General features: G+C 45.4%; 1 protein-coding gene across 1 annotated transcript in view; it reads left to right on the top strand.

Annotated features, from left to right (window-relative positions):
• The window catches only part of Apt1 (Acyl-protein thioesterase 1), a 128,231-nt gene that overhangs the window by 101,314 nt on the left and 8,811 nt on the right, over positions 1-18,106 (top strand). The window contains exon 6 of the mRNA XM_068391270.1: positions 72-236. Within this exon, the coding sequence (XP_068247371.1) occupies positions 72-236 (165 nt within the window). The remainder of the gene's footprint in view (positions 1-71; positions 237-18,106) is intronic.

Genomic DNA, 18,106 nt, shown 5'->3' with positions numbered 1-18,106 from the left:
TATTAAAAGTATGATTATCTAGGTTTCATAATTTTGTCAGGAAATGTTACGGAAATTATCATTTTTTTCAGGCTGCCATCAGTAACACAGGGTCACCGATCCTCCAGTGTCATGGGGACTGTGACCCAATAGTCCCTTACAAATTTGGTCAAATCACTAGCCAGATTATCAAGAAATTTGCGGGCAACATTGAATTCAAGACATACAGAGGAATGATGCATTCATCGTGTGACGAGGTTTGTTGTTCTTTACTTTTTATTTACAGTATATATGACAAAAATTTTGGGAAAATGTTTTAAATTTTCTAACATATACATACTACTCATTTATTTAGAAGTACAGTAATCCTTTGCCATACTTCTGTTCTTCTATCTCTCCCGCTGTACATAGTACATTTATAAATATTTATTTTATATTTCCAAGGCTATATTGCTGACTTCTCTATATCTAGGGTTTCTTAGGGCCATAAGTTTTTTTTTTTTTTCATATTTCAATCATTTTTTTTTATAAATATTAATTTAAAGTAATTTTTAATTTTCCTTAATGAAATAAACCCTGAGCTCTTTATTAGGGAACATACTTTCGGCAAAGCTGGAAGACCAGCCATAAGACTTTTAGCGAGGTGTAACCACTCCACCGCTAGTTATAGGGGGGGGGGGGGGAGGCAGTAGGGGAAAATACTAGCTACTTCGAGCACACACACGTGTACTGTCTCATCACTTTTGATTGGAGGCAGGACTTGCAGGGGGATAGGTGTTGACGGGACAATTTTTTATAAAGGGCTCAAGGTTTATATCATTAGCAAAAATGTAATTGTTCTGTTACTAAATACAAAACAACGCTGTTTATAGGGGATATTGCTTTCGGCGAAGCTGAAAGACTAGCCATTAGAGTTTTAACAAGGGTTAACCACCCGCCCTAGTTAGTGCGGGGGGTGAGGTTAGTAGCAACCTCCCTCACTCACACACCTAGGTTGAGAACCCACTTCGCTTATGGCTCGGGTGGAGAATGGACATGACCGCTCTTTCCCCACACTATTGTTGACTAGCTATTAATCTTTTGTTTTGCTTTTTCTTTTCAGTATGTGTGCGCGTGTGCTTTAGTCTTGGGTATCTTAATGCGGACCTGCCAAGGACCTGAGGGCCGCTCCGGCCGGACCTTTATGTTGTTTGTCGATACTGACCCGCATTGGTTATGTCCCGCTTGTAGAAGGCAGCGGTGTGATAAAGACAACGCCTACCCTGAATGCCGGTAGAAGATGCTGAAAGGGATTCCGCCTTAAAAGTCGTTGAAAACCAAAGTTGCTGCTTCCGTCCCCTGACCTCACCCTGTTGCTCCTGTCCATCGAATAGGAGTGAAGACCAGTTAACTCCAGGTCAACCTCGGTACTCTAGTAATGGTGCTACTTCCCCTAAGTGAAGCAGTGAAGCGGCCCCGCCCCTTCCCCTGAGTGAGGCCTGCTCGTTTTCTGATATGTTTCAGTTGTGGCCATCCCTTGGCTTGACTGGGCCCCCATTCGAAGAAGGAACTTTTTGAGCTCCTTCAACTTGGTGTGGAAAGGAAATGACCATCATCTTCCTCCAAGGTGGATTCCTTGGCCCTGATGAATGTGAGCTTGCATGATCCTGAGATGTCATCTGGAGTGTCTGCTGACGATTCTTGACCTACCTCAATAGCCGCTGCTATCGCCGCTGCCGAAGACTTGGCTTCCACCTTTACTGAGTCGACTATTCCTTTGGGGGTGGAGCAAAGTCCGAGGCAAGTCTCTCCTGCGGGTGGGAATTTATCTTGTCCTGGAGTGAGATCCCCCCTAGAAACTCAGAGATCTTCCAGAGATCATCCTGCTGATCAATCCTCCCCTGCGTTGGATCGTCATCGTCGAGCTAGCAGAGTTCATGGTCCTCTTCGCCTGCCTTATCACTCTCTCCCCAGACTCGCTGGTCGCCAGCCTTGTGTCGTTCACGCTTTCAACGTCACTCTGAATCTTTTCGACACCGAACAGCTGTTCGTGGTTCGCCAGCTTAATGCCACTATGCCAGCAATAGCAGAGTTCCTTGTGCTCCTGCTGGAGGAAATGCTCCTCACGGCTTTGGCAGTAAAAGGTTACTGCTCACCCTTGCGGGAGGAAATGTTCGTCCCGGATTTGGCAGTAAAAGGTTACTGCTCAGCCTTAAGTCTTGCCTTTAAGCTGAGAGGAGTAGATATTTCCTCTTCGCAGGAACTCTGTCTCCTTATATGAAGTAATGAACTTAACTGTCCCCAGTCAGAAGTGAGACCTCTTCCTTGGAACGTGGTTCAGGTCCTCCAGTTTCTGAATGGTCCTCTCTACAAACCATTACGCCAGGCAACAGACCGCCACCTCACTCTGAAGACTGTTCATTCTCTCATTGGCTTCGTCCATAAAAAGTTAGTGAACTTCATGGTCTCTCATATGACATTGTCCATTGAAGGGGATGGCGGAGAGGTAAGCCTCAGCATTGTCCTTGAGTTTATTGCCAAGACTCAAAATCCATGGGTAGCGGATCCTAGATTCGATTCCTTCTGGATGAGGAGTCTCCAACCCAGACCAATTGTTACTATACCCAGGAAGAACATCTGCAGCTCGCCCCCGACTGCCAGCACTCTTTGTCAGCATGGGAAAGCTCAAGTGAAGGATCACAAAGAACACTATCTCTGCTGGGATTTGCAAGGTCATTGACCCAGAGCTCATGATGTCAGGGGTAATGCTACGTCCCTGGCGTTCAAGCGAAACTACTCTGTGGCACAGGTTCTACAAGCGGGTGTGTGGAAGCGTCAGACAACCTTCACCACCCACTACCTGCAAGATGTAACCCACAGGAACATGGAAACATTTTCATTAGTCCTGTGGTAGCTGCACAACAACTGGTTTAACACCTCAAACTCCTTAATAGACAAGTAGCAGAAGGTTAAGGGCAAAGGTTACCTGGGATTAGTCTGAATGAATGATTAAGAATGACTGGCTCCTTTTTTCTTCATCCTCCCCTCTCGAAGAATCAGCAGCCAGGGTCCTCTGCAAAGCTAACCTCAACCAACAGCAGTAAACCATTGTTCCGTTGTGTAATCTGGTATTGTGTCAATACTGTTGCGTCTCCATACCCTAATGAGGGGGGTATCAGGTATGTCTTGGTGACCTCTGAAGATTCCTATGATTCGGAAGAACTCTTACCTTGACAGTCACATTGCTAGTATCACGAGCACACAGCTTGTGTAGGCCGTGCATTGCACGGTTTTAGCAAGGTTTAGGGTTTCCACCAATTATGTGCAAAACATAAGGTGGAAACTCCAGGTCAAAGCCAAAAGCCAGATTGGCAAGGACTTCCAAACCTTAAGGGTAAGTTATCCCCTATAAATAGAGTTGGTTTGTATTTAGTGACTGAACAAATAACAAATTTGGAAGTAATTTGTATTTTTCCTATCGATACAAACCGGTAGGTATTTATACAGATGAGCCTGCCAACACCATTGCCCCTTGAAGTCCTACCTACAAGCAAAGTGAGTTCTCAACCTAGGTGTGCGAGTGACAGGGGAAGCTACTAAACACCCCCCCCCCTGCTAACTAGTGGGGGGTTACCCCTCGTTAAAAATCTAATGGCTCGTCTTTCAGCATTGCCGAAAGTAATATTCTCTATAAATAGCTACAGGTTTGTATTGTTATAGAAAAAAATACACAATACTTACGAAATTTGTCCCATCACTAAATACAGACCCTTTTGCTCTTTATAAGGCACGACTCATCCCTAAGGTGGGTGGAAGTCGTAGTCAACTACCTGCTTTTTGACCCGGGGTTTTTCCTGTACATGCTCCGCAATTATAAGGGAGAAACTTGTTCAGGGCAGAGGTTGATGATGGGTCTCCAGCCTCCAGATGCCTTTTACAAAAGAAATCGACACTAGAAGCCTGGGGACTCTGCTAGGACCTCTTGGAGGGAACCCTTCTTCAACATGTCTGGTCTGGACCTTGGCCCTGTGGGCCAGCTTCACAGATCCCTTCGTGTAGGAGTTCGATGGAACTGGACAGCGAGTCAACGTAGGGATAGATAGCATGAATGGGACATGATACCTTGAACAAATCATGGAGAACTGGTCTCAACCCCATGGTGCAGGTATCCCTCCCACCCAACTGGTGGACAATTGGGAGGATTACCCTCCCTAGCAGGAGCAGCCTCAACTTCTGCCTCTTCCTCATTTAACTCCTCTGTTGTTCCTGCCTCCCTTTGGCTGTTCTTGGTCAGGAAGGGCTTTTTGGAAGAAGCCTTGAGAGGGCCTGAACTCCTGCGGTTTCCTTCGTGGAGGAGCCGCCCCGTAGGACCTAGAAGCCATCACTCCTTGAGAGTCCTAGCTCGACTTCTTCCATCGATTAGCAGCTCTTTCGACGTCTTCTGTATTGAAAAGAGATGAGCCCTCCATCGTCGATTTCCTTAGCCTCGTCACCTCTGATTTTGGAACTTTTCTATCTTTGAGTCCCTTCATCTAAGGATCAAGATTCTCCACAAGGACTACTTGATGGACAAGGAACTCCATAGTTCTGGTTCCCGAGAAAATAAAAGTTGCCATAGACTTCATGGTACACTATTGGGACCAATCCTCCCTGACCACTGACCCCAGCCAAAGGTTGAGCCACGACATTGCTTGCATGGCAAACTTTGTAACTTTCTTCAAGTTTATGGTGTTTGCTCTGGGAGGGTAGAGAGCTGGTTAAAGGTGTCTGATTTCAGTTCCAGTTACATCAGAATAAATGCTCACCAGAATGTCAGCCAGGTAAGCCCAACCCCCTAATGTGGGGCCCAAGCACAGCCAGCAATGCTTTGCACCCCCTAATGTGGGGCCCAAGCACAGCCAGCAATGCTTTGCTTGGGAGGTCTCTGGATGCTGTACAGATGGTCTGGTACTGTGACCTTCCCTTCCGGCAGAGCTGTAAAAGGGTAATCCGTTGATGGCCCTCATTTAGACCAGCACTTACCAAAATGCATAGTCAAATTCCCTTTGTTCAGCCTCTGAATACCTTAGACTTGCTCCCTTGGGAAGATAGTCATCATGTCAAATATGGTTCACTCGTCCAACCACAAGCTCTCATCCATTGAAGCTCGTGGTGAGTCGTAGTCTTCATTGTGGAGCCTGTAGGATACCTTAGATGTCAGGGGAACTGCCTTTGTCAATATCGTCCCCGTCGATGTTGAAGAGCTGCAAGCCTGCAAGACCCAGGGGTCTGGGACAATGTTCTAGCCAATTGATTCTTTGGGAATCTTCAAATCTTTACCCTCTCTAGGGGGGAAAAGGAACTCGGACAGCAGGGAAGGTCTTGCATCCTCCCTGAGTCTGGAGGAATGAGGAGAGGCGTAAAGAGGTTGGTCCACTACCGCTGACGAAGAGCGCTGTCCTGGAGGGGCCACCTCGATGGGAGACTGCCTTTAGGTTATCCCCAGAGAGACCTCCCACAGGGATCTTGAATCCCTGCTTGTATAGGGGTGAAGGGTGTTGCCCCTGGAGGAGGAGGAAGATTCTTCTGCCCTTTCCTTTTCTTGGTTGGCATCATTGGTTTCATTTCCCGCTGGAAGAAATCTACATTTCCCCAGCTCCAGGAGGGTTGCGCATCTTGGACGTAATTGGAGATGGTCATTGGGGGGTGATATTTCTGGGGTGTGACAGGAATGGAAGGAGATGAGTGCTTCAAAAGAATTGGAGTTTCCACCGGGATCTGAGGTGTTCTTGTTGAGGCTGCTGGAACCTGCTCACTTACAGGTACAGAACCAGTAAACCGCCAGAATAACCGGATTAAGGCGAGGTGAAGCGGGAGCTCGCCGAACTCCCGGGGGGCAAGCCACTTTTTGAGGGGTTAGAGAAAGGCAAGGGCAAAGCCAGCCACCTTCTCAAAGTCCCATGTGCCTGAGGCCACTCCGTAAAGAAGCTAACCCGCGAACGGGAAAGGTGACCCCTAAGAGGAACAGGAACATGCCTCAGACCCCCCCCCCCCCCCCCCTTCGCAGGCTAAGTGAACTCTGAACAAGGTGCGAGCGTAGTTGTTGATGACTGCAACTGTGGCAAACAAAGTCAACAAAGTCGGGTCTGGAAAAACTGCCCCTGGCATAGAAGCAGCGAACTCTCCCGGTACGAAACCTTTGGAGCCCTTGGGGGGGGGGGGGAATCCAGGTCTACCTCAAATGTTAATAACAATTTATATCGAACAAAAAAAGAAAAACGTTCCCTTTACACTCCAGCCTCACAAGAACAAGATTAACAAATGATAGGAAAAAACAAACTGCCCACACATTAGGCACTAACGTATACAGTACAAAGTCCCCAGAAACAGGTTATAGTACTCAATCCGTCATACTAAGAAAAATACAAAATATAATCTTTACCAACATTACTTTGAGAGAACTGTCCTAAAACATTTTTTATGGGATAAATCAATAAATGATGAAAAATCCATTAGAAATAAACTCACTGGAAGAATAAACGTATTCTTCACAAACATCATTTTACAGTTTGCCAAAAACCACGATTCACAAACAACACAAGTGGAGTGTTACATAAATTTTTCAAGATCTTTCCAAGATCTGTCCAGGCCTACATTCTGTAGTAAAAAAAAAAAAAAAAAAAGATATTCCTAAATTTCTCTCAACATGAACATTTGAATTTTCAGTGAAAGTGATCTTGAAGCCAAACAAATTTCGTCACCAATATGATAAATGTTATTTCAAAACTTTAAATTGTTTTTAGTATACTGAATAACGCAGACGTTCTACAGAAGCTAACTCACTCTTAAAAGTTTTGCTCTTTGGTTTCCCTCTACTGAGGTTGTACAATTTTTGCAAATGTCAATTGCTTTCATCCTCTCAATCTTACATTTGAGCACAGAATTACATCCTTCATGAACTCTACAAACATATTTACATGGTATGAACAATACAAAACATTCTTTCACTCTCATAATTATAATTTGGAAGATGCGGATGACATTTCATAGCAAAGCACATATGCTTCAGGACTGCACACTCTCCCTGTGGCAATACTGGACACTTGTAATTCATTATACTCATGCCAGGTACCTGAGTATGGATGTTTACAGTAGAAAGTATAATGGCCAGAATATGAATTCCTGAATGATTGGGCACTTGTATCCAGTTGTGGAATGGCTAATCTGCGCAACGGTAAGACTCGTTACCATCTCCAAACCCTATTCTGAAACAAAAACAGAATAAAACATTATTAGGGGCTTGAGGCTAATTAAATACAACATTCAAATAACAAATATAAAAGTAATTTGTATTTTTCCTAACATTAAAAAAATTAAGGTTTTTTCACACAAACCCCTTATCATTATTAGAACATGAAGGTAAAGCATTTGTGCCCTTCAGGTCCAGGAAAAGTCCGTATGCCGACCAGAAGGAGAAACACACACTACTTGAAAATAGAAAAAAAGATAAATTTTATAATGGCCAGTCATGGGCGGTGGAGAGAGACTGATGTCCACTCTCAACCGAGCCAAAAGCAATAGTGGAGAGACAACACAGGTGTGTGTGTGTGAGAGAGATTGGGGTAGCTAGTACTACCCCCTACCCCCCCTGCTAATTAGTGGTGGGGTATTTACATCTTGTTAAAAGTCTTATGGTTAGCCTTCCAGCTTTGTTTAAAGTATATTCCCTAATAAAGAGCTAAAGAGTTTGAATTTAGTGACGAAGCAAAGTAATTGGAGCCTTAATTGTAATAATCTAAACGCTTTTTCTCTAACTCTTTATCCCAACTAATAGTTCAATAAGTTAAAGCAAAAAGAATGAATGATTACAAAACAGAAAGTTCTCAACTTACAAACTAAATCTGTCCCAAGAAGCTGTTTCTACGAATTTTAAATTGTGGCGTAGGGTAGGCTTCACCTAACTCGCATGACTATGATTTTCCATTTGCAAAAGACAACAAATAGACCCATTTCATATCGCAAATGTTGTCTTGTTTATTGCATTTAACTACTGTATATAATATTGTTTTATTACAGTATTTCATTGAACTTAGGATACAAAATCTGATTTATTATTTTAGTTGGACTTACATTTGTATCTCCCAATGTTTGTAAGTTGAGGACTTGTTACTGCTAGTACTGTAATGCATATTGTTATAAAGAAACAAATGAAAAACGGCTAATTTTGATGACGACACCTGCTTTGCTTTTAATTCAAATTCTGTACAATAGTAAACAGTTACTCTAGTTATAAATGATGTTAAGTAGAATCCCTTTTTTGATTTATGAAAAGGTAAACCAAATTTAACAAAAACTACTAAAGAATTGGAAGAAAATCAATAATTTCCTAAGCTTTGTAATCAAGCATCATAAAGGTAAAAACAATGAAATTATCATGGCTCGGCAATAATGATGAAACACCTTTAAACTAAGTTATGGCAGTGAAATACAGTAGACAGTTAATAGAATGAGAAAAGTATTTTTACTAAAATATATGGTAACAAAAAAAATTATAAATTCAAGTAACAAGGGAAAAAATATAATTCTGTAATTTTCCTTAATCAGATGATTTGGAAAGTATAGACAGTCATCTCAATGAGCTTACAAATGTATCAATGGCAGAGATGTATACAGTATTCACTCTTTATTTTTACAATATGAAACTAATATGTGAATGTTTCAATGATTGTGGTTGGACACAGTTTGGTGAAACATCCATATTATTAAAATCATTTTTATTTTAAATACTGTTGTACTTTTTGTCCACAGTAAATGGACATATAATTTGGTCAGCGGCATATCCTGGCCGAGCAGTAAATACGATAAGGAATGTTCAGATTTAAATTTTTTTTATTTACATATATGTAAGGATGCATTAACAGTAACAGTAAATTTTGGATTAAAAAGTTTTAGGAGTGTTAGTAGGGCTTATAGAAGATTAAATTTATGAAGAAAATAAAAATTAAAAATTTTAAATTAATGAAAAAAAAAGTTGATGACCGTACATTTCTGTATCTACTAAGCGGTTTTTCAGCTATTGTGGTGACCTGTGGAATAGAAAATCTGTGATGCATTTTGAAGTGTGGGTATGTTTGTTGAAAAATAAAGTTCAGCACCTGTAGCCTAGGCATTCAGCTCATGAATTCCAACTCCCTACCCTGTAGTAGTTCGCGGGCTATGGTAGGGTATAGCACGTGGACTGGCTATCAGGATGCCAACCCCAATCCTACCATACATTGAAGTGGATGGCTGGTTCCATCAAAACTTAAACTCTGGACACCAACCTTTGTTTTGTTTGGTTTTGGGCAAGGGTACCCAACAAAAAATTTTAAAGTAAATTTGTTTTATATATGAACAGTTACTAGTAATACATGTTTGAGGAATGGGTCAAGTTAATTAACTTGTAAACTACTGTAATTAAATTTCTTGATTTTTAAACAAAAATTAAAGAAAATACTTGATGTTCCTTATTTTTTTAAACAAAAAATATAGTTTGCATGGAAATACAATTATAAGTGACTGCCATGACCTTTGTTCAAAATCTATGCCCATGTTAAGATTTATACCGACCAATTGCCGCTGACATACAACACTTTTGACAAATAACCAAGCATTGCAGAGTAATGAGCAGTTGTCATGATTACCATAAAAGTATATTTGCTCTTCAACTTAAAAAACCATGGGAATACCCTAAGATATTTTATCAATACAACCAAATTTGAATTTATTTCAATATCTCTAAAAGAATAAAAGAATATTCAAATTAGAGTTCAAAGGTCACACAGTATATAATATTTTGGTCCTATAAATTCTGGGACATGGTTACCACTTCAAGTTATTGACTTTGATGCTTCATTTGGAAAACAAGTACCAACATTTCATGAGCTCTCATGTCAACTAATATGACTCGATAATAGCCCTTATTTACACCATGTACATTTCTCAGTAGACTTAGGCTTGCTTGACACAAGCAGTTTGAAACTGTGCTGCAGATTCCCGCATGTCAAAGAGCATGCCTTCACACGAACAGTTTGAAAACGTGCAGTTTTTCTGTATCAGGGAACAGTGTGAAGAAGAAAGTAGTCACTTCACTTCACTTCATTTCACTTCACTTCCACTCCCAGGTAGGCTTTCAGCCTGTCAGTGGAATCAGTTGTCTTCTCCACTCAATTCTGTTTTAAAAAATTCCCTCTCTTCTCAGCTGTTCAATTGTTGGCATGTTGTTCTTTGTCAAAATCTCTTCAATTCCATCCCTCCAGCGTTTACGTGGTCTACCTCTTGATCTCCTCCCACCAGTCGTCCAGTCCCATCTCTTCCTTGCAATTCTATTTCCATCCATTCTCATTAAATGTCCCAGCCATCTCAGCTGTCCCTTCTCAATCTTGTTCAACATAGGAGATACCCCAACCATCCTTCTAAAATCTACATTTCTTATTCTATCTCTTCTTGTTTTGTGCATTATTGTTCTCAGGATTTTCATCTCTGAAGCTTGGACTCTGCTCCTGTCTTTGATGGTTATTGTCCAGCTTTCTGATCCATATGTCATGATTGGTGTTAGTAATCCTTCAAATATGGTTTTCTTTACTTTTATAGGTACGTATGCATCTCTCATAATTGGATAGAGTGCTCCACAGCATTTATTATATTTCTTTATTCGTTCAGTAATTTCTTCTTTGTTCTTATAGCCGTTGTCTGTAAACATACACCCTAAATACTTGAATGCGTTGGTGTCCTTAATTACCGTATTTCTTATCATGATGTTCGTTGGAGCTTGTTGTTTGTTGATTGTTAATATTTCTGTTTTATTAATGTTCATCTTCAGTCCAGCTTCTGTTAAACAATCGTTCAAGGCTATCAATGCTCTTTCTAGTTACTCCCGATCATATGTCCAGAAAGCAATATCATCAGCAAAAATCATGATGTCTCCCGAGATATTTATTCTTTCCTTAAAACTTCTTATAATTACATCTATATATGCAATGAACAAGAGTGGGGAAAGAACGCTTCCCTGCTTAACACCTGTTGTTACTCTAAACCAATTTTCACTCTTGTATCCAGTCCTTACATTATTCATACATGGTTCGTACGTGCTCTTTATTGCAGCTCCCAATCTACCGTCGAGTCCATAAACCTCTCCCAAGCACCTCCACAATTTGTTCCTAGGTACCGAGTCAAATGCCTTTTCTAAATCAATAAATGCTATATACAGTGGCCTATTGTATTCCCATTATTTTTCAATAACAAGCCTCAAGGCGAATATGAGATCTGATGTACTTCTGTCCTTTCTGTATCCATGCTGTTCTTCGCCTAGCTGAGGTTCAATGATGTGTCGCGCCCTTTTTTCTAAAATCCTCTCATAAGAAAGTAGTCTTTGTGTATATAATGAGTAAGGGGCTAAAAAGAAGCAGCTACGTAAACTATTGACCACCCAATAATAATAATAACTAGATAGGTGCAACTCGGGATAGTTATTATAATTAGAATGTGTACAGTAGTTTCCCTCATTGAATGTCACTATCACGATCATTGATTTTTTTATGTTCTTTAAGAAGTGCTAGTAGTCACCCGATCTACAAAAGTTTGAAATAAAACACACAATATTATTATTATTACAAGCTAAGCTATAACCAACATTGGAGAAGCAAGATGCATAAGCCCAAGTGCTCCAACAGGGAAAAATAGCCTAGTGAGGAAGGGAAACAAGGAAAGAAAAACTACGAGAAGTAATAAACTATCAAAATAAAATTGATTAAGAACAGTACAGTAATAACATTAAATTAGATCTTTCATATATAAACTATAAAACCTTGAAAAAAAAAACAGGAGAAAAATAAGATAGAACAGCCTGCCCGAATGTACCCTCAAGCAAGAGAACTCTAATCTAGGACAGTGGAAGCCCACGACACAGAGGCTATAGCACTACCCAAGGCTAGAGAATAATGGTTTGATTTTGGAGTGTTCTCCTCCTAGAAGAGCTGCTACCATAGCTAAAGTCTCTCCTACCCTTACCAAGAGGAAAGTAGCCACCAGACAATTACATTGCAGTACTTAACTCCTTGAGCGAAGAGGAATTGTTTGGTAATCTCAAGTGTTCTCAGGTGTATGAAGACAGAGGAGAATGTGGAAATAATAGAACTATTCGGGTAATGTGTGTAGGCAGACAAAATCAGCCGTAACCAGAGAGAGGGATCTAATGCAGTACTGTCCGGCCGGTCAAAGTACCCAATAATTCTCTAGTGGCAGTATCTCAACAGAAGGTAAAACAATTTAATTATATAAATCCATACAAAAATTATATATATATATATATATATATATATATATACTGTATATATATATTATATATATATATATTTGTTCCAACATAGAGTACTTACCTAGAACTACTTTCTTAGGAGTTACTGGTAACTCTTTCCCAACCGGCCAGAATTTTGTGTAGTTTACCCTATTCCCATTTTCTATGGGTGACCTCAGGCGAAGTGATACGCGCCCTGAGGCGACCCGGGGTCGGAGAGCGTGCTAGTTCAGGTCGTGCTCCCCAGTAAGTTTCTGGTCGCGACGTGATTCACATTTCGCCGCGCTCTCTCTTACCCAGTGCGACCCTTTGAGTTCACCACGTGGTTCCTGTGCCCGTATCTTTACCCCTTTCCCTTGTGTCCCTGTGTCTCTTGGTGTGTTAGTGTTTTCATTATGGAGCATCCCCGCCGTTGCCCTGGGCCTGTGGCCGGTAAGTCTTGTGGGGCTTTCCTTTCGAAGCCCGAGGTTAACCCACACTCGCGTTGTTCGTCATGTAGGGGCAAGGTATGCATCCCTACCGCCACGTGCTCGGAGTGTGAGTCGTGGGGCGAAATCCAGTGGGTCCTTTATGGGACTAAGAAGAAGAAATCACCCAAGAAAGCTACCGCATCCTCTGCTTTGGTGTCTCCAGATGCCTCGTCGGAACGTGGCTCCCTTTCATCTTCCCCCACCCAGAGTAGGGGACGAGGTAAGTCCGTTGCGGGGAAGCGGCCCATTGTCCTTCCCCAGGAGTCTGAAATACCTGTGGGGGAAGCTACGGATGTGATACAGGCATGTGTGGGAAGTGCGGGAGTGTGTGTGGGAGGCGAGGTCCTGGTGCCTGCAGGGCCCGTCTCTACCGAAGACCCTATGTGGGGGAAGTCAGGTACTACCTCTTCTCCCCCATCTTGGGCATGTGTTTCAGGTACTTCGGCCGCCGGGGGGGATGCCGAGAAAGGCCATTCGTCGAATTCGGACCCCGCCGTTTGGGATCTCCCTAGAACACCCTGCAGGTCGCCCTTCAGGCTAGAAGAAGAGTTTGACCATTGGATCACCCGGAAGAATGTTCCTCGGTCCCCCCCAGCGCCCTCGGCGATGCTTCCGCCCGTCTTCCTGCAGCCTGCGGAACCAGAGATTCGTCATGGAGTTCCCCGCGCGAAATTGCACGTCTCAGGTGGTTCGGCTGATTCCCTCTCCTCCTCCTCGTCTTCCTCGTCCGCAGATTCATCGTCATCAGAGGACGATACCAGGTCCGCGAGGAGGAAATGCGAGCGGTCCAGGAAAAAGTAGTAGTCCCGCTCCCGTTCAAGACAGAAGAAGGAGTCCAGGCCATCTAAGAAGAAGGCGAAGAGAAGTAAGTCGAAGGATTGGGTGAGTATCACGGTGCCCCGGAGCGAGCTGTTTAAGGTCACCACAGCCGCGGCCGCTTCCGGGTGGCTCCCTAGAGCCTCGTCCTCACCGTCTCTCCCCTCCTTCTCCGCCTATGGACAAGAACCTCACCGAGGGAGGCCTTTCCAAGCTCCCCGTGATGCGCCTAAGTTGACGAAGGCCTCCGCTGCCCCTACTCTGCAGAGGGAGGCGCGCCATCAGGTGGAAGGCGTTACGCCAGCCACGGGCTCCTTGGCTGACTTCATTAAGCTCCAAGGGCGCCCTACGGCCAGAGATATTCCCACAGATGCGAGGACGCCTGCAGGGCAAGGTAATCCCATGACGGATACCTTCGCCTCTGCGGATCCGCCCGTGACACGGGCAGGCCCGTCTAACGTTACCCCCCCCCCCACCCCCACCGTCACCGATGATACTCGTGCGGAGGGACTGGTGACAGAGGCCCTGGTTTAGGGAGGAGAGTGCTCGTCCGATGACATCTCCTACCGCAAGGTGTTGGCCCTCCTAAGGCGGCACCATTTTCTGGATGAACCCATGCCCACCACTGAACAGGCCTGGCTCTCCGGACTTAGCAGGTTGGTGGAGAACCCTATACAGCAAAAGCCCTCCTTAGCTCTACCCTTAGCTCCTGACGTAAAGCTGGGTATGGAGCATGTTGACAAATTCTTGGACTGAGGGCACAGAAGAGGTTTTACGTGCCAGAAGGTCGTCGGGGAGGACCCCGCGCAACCAGGGTGCCGCTGAAGACAGAGCATCCACGGCCCCTGTGTTTTTTTCCCCTTTGGAGACCTCCATGATGGAGGACATGGCCCAGGACTTAGTTTACGTGTCCTCCTGGTTGGACTGGTGGGCCTGCACGTTGGTTGGCTTTCAGTCCTCTCATGATTTGTCCCTACCAGAAAATCAAACCTTATTGAGAGAGCTGATTAGCTCAGGGGGCAAAGCCCTAAAATTCTTATCCTATCAAACCCTCTCCCAGGCTACCAATTGGGTCATGAGGAAGAGAGACACTATTCTCAGCAAATTAGTGAGAAAACTCCCTGACCGGGAAGCAAGAAAATTGAGAAATTCCTCAATCTGGGATGAGGCAATCTTTCCCCTTAAGTTAGTGGACGAGACGATGGAACGGGTGAGGAAGATGAAGGACGTGGGAGACCATAGACCCCCCCCAATGAGGTGCCCACCTCACAAGAGACCCTCCGTGGACGCCCCTCACCCTTCCCGTTCATCCCCGGCCCAACCTAGAGGAGAACCCCCTTCGGCTCCCTGGCTGCAAACAACTCAGCACCCCAGTCTAACTTTAGACCGTCCTTCGGGAACTCAAGAAGAGGTCGGTCCGGACGCCCCTCCAGAAGGAGATAGGAGGCGAGGCCCCCTACTCCTACAGGAGCCTCAAGTAGGGGGATGCCTCAGACACTCTTGGCAAGCATGGCGGGATTACAGTGTGGATCCCTGGACGGTGACAATCCTGAGGGAAGGTTACAGACTACCCTTCTTAGCAGAACCTCCCCCGATTATTCCAGCCCTTCAGGCGGAGTGGTTGATACCCAAGGACCCCTTGAAACGGGCAGCTCTGCAGGAACAAGTGTCGTCCATGATCTCCAAGGGAGCGTTGGAACTAGTCGAAGAGCCCGGCCCAGGATTCTACAGCAGGCTCTTCCTGGTGGGATGGAGGCCGGTAATAGACCAGTCGGCCCTCAACAAGTTTGTGGCGAAAACAGAGTTCAAGATGAACACTGCCAAGACAGTGTTGGCCGCCTTGAGGGAAGGGGACTTCATGATATCCCTGGACCTCAAGGATGCCTACTTCCAAATCCCCGTCCATCCCTCCAGCAGGAAGTTTCTCAGGATAAAGTGGGATTCCCGAGTGCTACAATTCAAGACCCTTTGCTTCGGACTGTCAACGGCTCCTCAAGTGTTTACAAGTCTTCACGACGGTTTCCGTATGGGCACACGTGCAGGGCATCCGTCTGATTCGGTACCTGGACGATTGGTTGCTTCTTTCAGCCTCAAAGGAAGAAGTGAAGGAACAGGGCGCGAGGTTACTTCGTCTCTGCGAGGAGTTGGGCATCACAGTCAACGTAGAGAAGTCCCAACTGATCCCCTCCACCAGGATGACCTACTTGGGGATGTTCCTGGACACCCGACTAGTGAGAGCCTTCCCCTTGTTGGAGAGATTGGAGAACCTAGTGCGAGTTCTGCAACCCTTTCTGTTGGACCAACCCAGGAGGGCCAAGGATTGGTAGAGGTTGCTGGGCCACCTAGTGTCCTTGGAAAAGTTAGTGCCACAAGGGAGACTCAAACTTCGAGCGGTGCAGTGGAACCTGAAGGAACACTGGACCCAGGGGAGAAATCCCCACAAACTGGTTCCGGTCTCCCCAGAAACGAAGGTAGTCTTGCAGTGGTGGTACGACAGGAGGAACACCGAGATGGGGATGCCCTTCGCACCCGACCCTCCGGAAGTCCTATTGTTTACTGATGCGTCGAAGGAAGGTTGGGGCGCTCACCTACTCGACCAATCGACAAAGGGAAAATGGTCGAGCGAGGAAGCAAAGCACCACATAAACGTGCTAGAGATGATGGCTGTGCTGAGGGTGAGTCAAGAACTCGTTCATCTCCTCCGGGGGAACACAGTGGCGTTGATGTGCGACAACGCCACAGTAGTAGCCTACGTAAAGAAGAAAGGGGGTCTAAAGTCGAAAGAACTATGCTCGTTATCGACAGAACTTCTAGAATGGGCGGCAGAAGAAGGGATCGAGTTCACAGCAAGGTTCATCCCAGGAAAGAGGAACGTCCTGGCGGACGGCCTCAGCAGAGTAGGACAGGTAATAGGGTCAGAGTGGACTCTATACCCAAGGATAGCTCAGTCAGTCATACTGAAGTGGGGTTCCCCAGTAGTAGACCTTTTCGCCACACGTCTGAACGCCCAACTCCCCGTGTTCTGTTCTCCATTCCCAGATCCGTCAGCGGCGTTCGAGGACGCTTTCCAACACCCTTGGGACGGCCTCGATGTGTACGCCTTCCCCCCTTCGGAATGATACGACAAGTCCTTAACAGAGTGAGGATAACAGCCAACCTTCAGATGAATTTGGTCGCGCCTTGGTGGCCGGAGAGGGAGTGGTTCGCAGACCTAAAAGAACTGGCCCTTCTTCCTCCTTGGCTGCTTCCGGACAGGCCAGACCATCTTCGTCAACCCCACTTCCAAAGGTTTCACGAAAACCCTCGGTCCCTCCGCCTTCATGCGTGGAGGTTATCGAGCGGCTTCTGAAGAAAGATGGATTCTCATCGAGGACCGCGACGAGGATGTCGGGTTACTTAAGGCGGGCCTCTATCGCTGTCTACCAAGCGAAATGGTGCGCTTCCCGGAATATCAAACCCTTGGGGGCCTCGATCCACGACGTGGCGGACTTCCTAGTGTATCTCAGGGACGATTTGGGCTCTTCCATTCCAGCAATAAAAGGAGTGAGGGCAGCGTTAGGTAAGTCTTCCTCCTGAAGGGCATTGACTTGGGAACCTCCCGGCACATCTCGATGCTCATCAGGAGCTTTGAGCAGTCATGCCCCCCACAGGAGGTGAGGGTACCGCAGTGGGACCTAGCCATAGTGCTCAAAGCCCTGTCAGAACCTCCCTTTGAATCCCTCAAGGACATCCTGGATAAGGAGCTTACCCTCAAAACGGTCTTCCTCTTAGCCCTGGCTTCGGCGAAGAGGGTTAGTGAGTTGCACGGATTATCGTACGAGGTTCGGTCCCAGCGATCCCTCGGTCGGATAACCCTAAAGACTTACTCTTATGCCCGGTCAGAGCAGTAAGAAAATACCTTGAAAGGACTTCCAGACTCCAACCTGAGATCAAGAGTTTATTCGTCTCGACCGGTCAGGGGAAGAAACCAGTCTTCAAGAACTCAATCTCCTTTTGGTTACGACAGGTGATCAAGAGAGCTTACGATGCTTCGGGAACCCCTCTCCCAGGCAGGCCAAGGCCTCATGATATTAGGGGTCTAGGCATCTCCCTAGCGTTTGAGAAGAACATGGCCGTGGGCCAAATTCTGAAAGCAGGTACCTGGTCCAGACAGTCCACTTTCACGGAACATTACCTGAAGGACTGCTCTAGGAAATCCTTGGACGGGTTCGCCCTTAGCCCAGTCATATCGGCCCTGCAAAAGATTTGAAGGTCATGGCCCCAGGGAAACCGGGGGTGGTAAACCATGTGACACACGTTCATCCCTTATCATCCTTCCCCTTACCCTTAATCCCCGGCGTGGACGTGACTCAAGAGGCCCTGGCGGCCAGGATATACGTCTCAGAAGTAATGGTACAGAGGTAAGCCACTTAGACACTAAGTTAGTTTTTTGGGTAGTTTCCCCTATTTTCATTGTTTCCTAGTAGGGGTCATCGGAACCTAGTTCCCCTTCGAGGTTCCCTTTTTCGCCCGCTCGTGCTCCTAACCTTCAGACCCTAGTCCCTGCAGG

Source organism: Palaemon carinicauda, chromosome 17 (assembly GCF_036898095.1).
Source record: "Palaemon carinicauda isolate YSFRI2023 chromosome 17, ASM3689809v2, whole genome shotgun sequence".
Lineage (NCBI taxonomy): Eukaryota > Metazoa > Arthropoda > Malacostraca > Decapoda > Palaemonidae > Palaemon > Palaemon carinicauda.
This window is presented reverse-complemented; position numbering and strand designations above follow the sequence as displayed.